Raw genomic sequence first — 6,000 nt, 5'->3', positions numbered from 1 at the left:
GTCTCTGTAGTGATCTCACTCTCAGCTCTCCCGGGGGATCAGTGCCTCTCTGCACGATCTCACTCTCAGCCCTGCTGGGGGATCAGTGCCTCTGCACTGATCTCACTCTCAGCCCTCCGGGGGAGCAGTGTCTCTATAGTGATCTCACTCTCAGCCCTCCAGGGGGATCAGTGCCTCTCTGCACTGATCTCACTCTCAGCCCTCCGGGGGATCCGTGCCTCTCTGCACTGATCTCACTCTCAGCCCTCCGGGGGATCAGTGTATCTGTAGTGATCTCTCTCTGAGCCCTCCTGGGGGATCAGTGCCCCTCTGCACGGATCTCACTCTCAGCCCTCCGGGGGCTCAGTGTCTCTGTAGTGATCTCACTCTCAGCTCTCCCGGGGGATCAGTGCCTCTCTGCACGATCTCACTCTCAGCCCTGCTGGGGGATCAGTGCCTCTGCACTGATCTCACTCTCAGCCCTGCTGGGGGCTCAGTGTCCCAGAAGTGATCTCACCCCAGCCCTCCTCTGTTAGTCGTGTCTCTGTGTGGTTTACTAGAGATCTCACTCTCAGCCCTTCTCTGTGAGTAGTGTCTCTATAGTGATCTCACTCTCAGCCATCTTGGGGGATCAGTGGCTCTCTGCACGGATCTCACTCTCAGTCCTCCTGGGGTATCAGTGTCTGTAGTGATCTCACTCTCAGCCCTCCTCAGGTAGTAGTGTCTCTGTGTGGTTTACTAGTGATCTCACTCTAAGCCCTCAGTGTCTCTCTAGTGATCTCACTCACCTCTGTGAGTAGTACCTTTCTGCACGGATCTCACTCTCAGCCCTCCAGGGGGATCAGTGCCTCTCTGCACGGATCTCACTCTCAGCCCTCCAGGGGGATCAGTGTCTCTGTGGTGATCTCACTCTCGGTCCTCCTGGGGATCAGTGTCTCTGCACTGATCTCACTCTCAGCCCTCCAGGGGCATCAGTGTCTCTCTGCACGGATCTCACTCTCAGCTCTCCCCTGTTAGTAGTGTCTCTGCACTGATATCACTCTCAGCCCTCCGGGGGCTCAGTGTCTCTGTTGTGATCTCACTCTCAGCTCTCCCGGGGGATCAGTGCCTCTCTGCACGGATCTCACTCTCAGCCCTCCGGGGGATCAGTGTCTCTGTAGTGATCTCACTCTCAGCCCTTCTGGGGGATCAGTGCCTCTCTGCACGGATCTCACTCTCAGCCCTCCGGGGGCTCAGTGTCTCTGTAGTGATCTCACTCTCAGCTCTCCCGGGGGATCAGTGCCTCTCTGCACGGATCTCACTCTCAGCCCTCCGGGGGAGCAGTGTCTCTGTAGTGATCTCACTCTGAGCCCTCCTGGGGGATCAGTGCCTCTCTGCACGGATCTCACTCTCAGCCCTCCGGGGGCTCAGTGTCTCTGTAGTGATCTCACTCTCAGCTCTCCCGGGGGATCAGTGCCTCTCTGCACGATCTCACTCTCAGCCCTCCCGGGGATCAGTGTCTCTGTAGTGATCTCACTCTCAGCCCTCCTGGGGATCAGTGCCTCTGCACGGATCTCACTCTCAGCCCTCCGGGGGATCAGTGTATCTGTAGTGATCTCTCTCTGAGCCCTCCTGGGGGATCAGTGCCCCTCTGCACGGATCTCACTCTCAGCCCTCCGGGGGCTCAGTGTCTCTGTAGTGATCTCACTCTCAGCTCTCCCGGGGGATCAGTGCCTCTCTGCACGATCTCACTCTCAGCCCTGCTGGGGGATCAGTGCCTCTGCACTGATCTCACTCTCAGCCCTGCTGGGGGCTCAGTGTCCCAGAAGTGATCTCACCCCAGCCCTCCTCTGTTAGTCGTGTCTCTGTGTGGTTTACTAGAGATCTCACTCTCAGCCCTTCTCTGTGAGTAGTGTCTCTATAGTGATCTCACTCTCAGCCATCTTGGGGGATCAGTGGCTCTCTGCACGGATCTCACTCTCAGTCCTCCTGGGGTATCAGTGTCTGTAGTGATCTCACTCTCAGCCCTCCTCAGGTAGTAGTGTCTCTGTGTGGTTTACTAGTGATCTCACTCTAAGCCCTCAGTGTCTCTCTAGTGATCTCACTCACCTCTGTGAGTAGTACCTTTCTGCACTGATCTCACTCTCAGCCCTCCAGGGGGATCAGTGCCTCTCTGCACGGATCTCACTCTCAGCCCTCCAGGGGGATCAGTGTCTCTGTGGTGATCTCACTCTCGGTCCTCCTGGGGATCAGTGTCTCTGCACTGATCTCACTCTCAGCCCTCCAGGGGCATCAGTGTCTCTCTGCACGGATCTCACTCTCAGCTCTCCCCTGTTAGTAGTGTCTCTGCACTGATATCACTCTCAGCCCTCCGGGGGATCCGTGCCTCTCTGCACTGATCTCACTCTCAGCCCTCCGGGGGCTCAGTGTCTCTGTAGTGATCTCACTCTCAGCTCTCCCGGGGGATCAGTGCCTCTCTGCACGGATCTCACTCTCAGCCCTCCGGGGGAGCAGTGTCTCTGTAGTGATCTCACTCTGAGCCCTCCTGGGGGATCAGTGCCTCTCTGCACGGATCTCACTCTCAGCCCTCCGGGGGCTCAGTGTCTCTGTAGTGATCTCACTCTCAGCTCTCCCGGGGGATCAGTGCCTCTCTGCACGATCTCACTCTCAGCCCTCCCGGGGATCAGTGTCTCTGTAGTGATCTCACTCTCAGCCCTTCTGGGGATCAGTGCCTCTGCACGGATCTCACTCTCAGCCCTCCTGGGGATCAGTGCCTCTGCACGGATCTCACTCTCAGCCCTCCAGGGGGATCAGTGCCTCTCTGCACGGATCTCACTCTCAGCCCTCCAGGGGGATCAGTGTCTCTGTGGTGATCTCACTCTCGGTCCTCCTGGGGATCAGTGTCTCTGCACTGATCTCACTCTCAGCCCTCCAGGGGCATCAGTGTCTCTCTGCACGGATCTCACTCTCAGCTCTCCCCTGTTAGTAGTGTCTCTGCACTGATATCACTCTCAGCCCTCCGGGGGATCCGTGCCTCTCTGCACTGATCTCACTCTCAGCCCTCCGGGGGCTCAGTGTCTCTGTAGTGATCTCACTCTCAGCTCTCCCGGGGGATCAGTGCCTCTCTCCACGGATCTCACTCTCAGCCCTCCGGGGGAGCAGTGTCTCTGTAGTGATCTCACTCTGAGCCCTCCTGGGGGATCAGTGCCTCTCTGCACGGATCTCACTCTCAGCCCTCCGGGGGCTCAGTGTCTCTGTAGTGATCTCACTCTCAGCTCTCCCGGGGGATCAGTGCCTCTCTGCACGATCTCACTCTCAGCCCTGCTGGGGGATCAGTGCCTCTGCACTGATCTCACTCTCAGCCCTGCTGGGGGCTCAGTGTCCCAGAAGTGATCTCACCCCAGCCCTCCTCTGTTAGTCGTGTCTCTGTGTGGTTTACTAGAGATCTCACTCTCAGCCCTTCTCTGTGAGTAGTGTCTCTATAGTGATCTCACTCTCAGCCATCTTGGGGGATCAGTGGCTCTCTGCACGGATCTCACTCTCAGTCCTCCTGGGGTATCAGTGTCTGTAGTGATCTCACTCTCAGCCCTCCTCAGGTAGTAGTGTCTCTGTGTGGTTTACTAGTGATCTCACTCTAAGCCCTCAGTGTCTCTCTAGTGATCTCACTCACCTCTGTGAGTAGTACCTTTCTGCACTGATCTCACTCTCAGCCCTCCAGGGGGATCAGTGCCTCTCTGCACGGATCTCACTCTCAGCCCTCCAGGGGGATCAGTGTCTCTGTGGTGATCTCACTCTCGGTCCTCCTGGGGATCAGTGTCTCTGCACTGATCTCACTCTCAGCCCTCCAGGGGCATCAGTGTCTCTCTGCACGGATCTCACTCTCAGCTCTCCCCTGTTAGTAGTGTCTCTGCACTGATATCACTCTCAGCCCTCCGGGGGATCCGTGCCTCTCTGCACTGATCTCACTCTCAGCCCTCCGGGGGCTCAGTGTCTCTGTAGTGATCTCACTCTCAGCTCTCCCGGGGGATCAGTGCCTCTCTGCACGGATCTCACTCTCAGCCCTCCGGGGGAGCAGTGTCTCTGTAGTGATCTCACTCTGAGCCCTCCTGGGGGATCAGTGCCTCTCTGCACGGATCTCACTCTCAGCCCTCCGGGGGCTCAGTGTCTCTGTAGTGATCTCACTCTCAGCTCTCCCGGGGGATCAGTGCCTCTCTGCACGATCTCACTCTCAGCCCTCCCGGGGATCAGTGTCTCTGTAGTGATCTCACTCTCAGCCCTCCTGGGGATCAGTGCCTCTGCACGGATCTCACTCTCAGCCCTCCTGGGGATCAGTGCCTCTGCACGGATCTCACTCTCAGCCCTCCAGGGGGATCAGTGCCTCTCTGCACGGATCTCACTCTCAGCCCTCCAGGGGGATCAGTGTCTCTGTGGTGATCTCACTCTCGGTCCTCCTGGGGATCAGTGTCTCTGCACTGATCTCACTCTCAGCCCTCCAGGGGCATCAGTGTCTCTCTGCACGGATCTCACTCTCAGCTCTCCCCTGTTAGTAGTGTCTCTGCACTGATATCACTCTCAGCCCTCCGGGGGATCCGTGCCTCTCTGCACTGATCTCACTCTCAGCCCTCCGGGGGCTCAGTGTCTCTGTAGTGATCTCACTCTCAGCTCTCCCGGGGGATCAGTGCCTCTCTCCACGGATCTCACTCTCAGCCCTCCGGGGGAGCAGTGTCTCTGTAGTGATCTCACTCTGAGCCCTCCTGGGGGATCAGTGCCTCTCTGCACGGATCTCACTCTCAGCCCTCCGGGGGCTCAGTGTCTCTGTAGTGATCTCACTCTCAGCTCTCCCGGGGGATCAGTGCCTCTCTGCACGATCTCACTCTCAGCCCTCCCGGGGATCAGTGTCTCTGTAGTGATCTCACTCTCAGCCCTCCTGGGGATCAGTGCCTCTGCACGGATCTCACTCTCAGCCCTCCGGGGGATCAGTGTATCTGTAGTGATCTCTCTCTGAGCCCTCCTGGGGGATCAGTGCCTCTCTGCACGGATCTCACTCTCAGCACTCCCGGTGATCAGTGTCTCCACCTCAGTGCATGTGCAGCAGGCGCAGGGACCCGCTGATCTTTGTGCCTGGGGACGATGCTGCTGGTGTTTTGGGGTCTCCTCTGCTCCGGTTCTTGCACAGACTGAGTCCCCCCTCTCTTTAATTCGGATCCTTGAGGGAGATCCTCGGACAGGAGTCAGTCCAGAGATGCAAGACTCCGAGGTGAGACCCCACCCCGGTGCAGCTGCACACTGCTGCTGGGGTGAGAGCAGGCACTGCTGGGGCTGCTGCTGAATGTGCCCTGGGGCTGACATGTTTCATGGGGTGCAGGGTCCTGGCAGGGTGGACGGCGCCCCCCGACTTGTGTCCTGCCTCCCTTTCTGAGTCCCGTTGTGTTGTATAGCGCTTCGGCCGCCTCTCGGGCCTCGTAGCGCTGCGTTTGTCTGGAGTGAGATTTGAGTCCCAGCCGGGTGAGAAGTCACTTTCTTGTTGGGAGTGAAGTTGGGGCGCCTCAGTTTGGGGGGGTCCTCTTGGGAGGGATATTCTCCAAAGCTTTGACATTTCACTGGGGGCTGTTACCAGAGAAAGAAGGTAATCCTCAGTGACCTCCTAGTGTCCGTGGGTGACCAGGTGGGGTCAGACTCCGGGCTCCTGTGTCCGTGGGCGACCAGGTGGGGTTGTCCGTCTGTTGGGCCGGTGGGGTCAGACTCCGGGCTCCTGTGCTCATCTGTTGGGCCAGCGGGGTCAGACTCTGGGCTTCTGTGTCTGTTGGGCCGGTAGGGTCAGACTCTGAGCTCCTCTGTTCGTCTGTTGGGCCAGGGGGGTCAGACTCTGGGCTCCTGTGTTCATCTGTTGGGCCAGTGTGGTCAGACTCTGGGCTCCTGTGTCCATCTGTTAGGCCAGTGTGGTCAGACTCTGAGCTCCTGTGTTCGTCTGTTGGGCCAGTGGGGTCAGACTCTGGGCTCCTGTGTTAGTCTGTTGGGCCAGTGTGGTCAGACTGTGAGCTC

At 58.4% G+C, this 6,000-nt stretch overlaps 1 protein-coding gene across 3 annotated transcripts in view; it reads left to right on the top strand.

Annotated features, from left to right (window-relative positions):
* Nucleotides 1–4,934: 4,934 nt before the first annotated feature.
* The window catches only part of LOC138258805 (zinc finger protein 567-like), a 376,430-nt gene continuing 375,364 nt past the window's right edge, over nucleotides 4,935–6,000 (top strand). For all 3 annotated transcript variants that reach the window (XM_069206041.1, XM_069206040.1, XM_069206039.1), the window contains exon 1: nucleotides 4,935–5,215. In XM_069206041.1, coding sequence (XP_069062142.1) covers nucleotides 5,201–5,215 — 15 coding nt within the window. In that variant the 5' untranslated portion in view covers nucleotides 4,935–5,200. The remainder of the gene's footprint in view (nucleotides 5,216–6,000) is intronic.

The sequence above is a fragment of the Pleurodeles waltl genome, chromosome 9, assembly GCF_031143425.1.
Source record: "Pleurodeles waltl isolate 20211129_DDA chromosome 9, aPleWal1.hap1.20221129, whole genome shotgun sequence".
Taxonomy (NCBI): domain Eukaryota; kingdom Metazoa; phylum Chordata; class Amphibia; order Caudata; family Salamandridae; genus Pleurodeles; species Pleurodeles waltl.
Note: the sequence above shows the minus strand (reverse complement) of the source record. Positions and strands in the feature narration are given on the sequence as shown.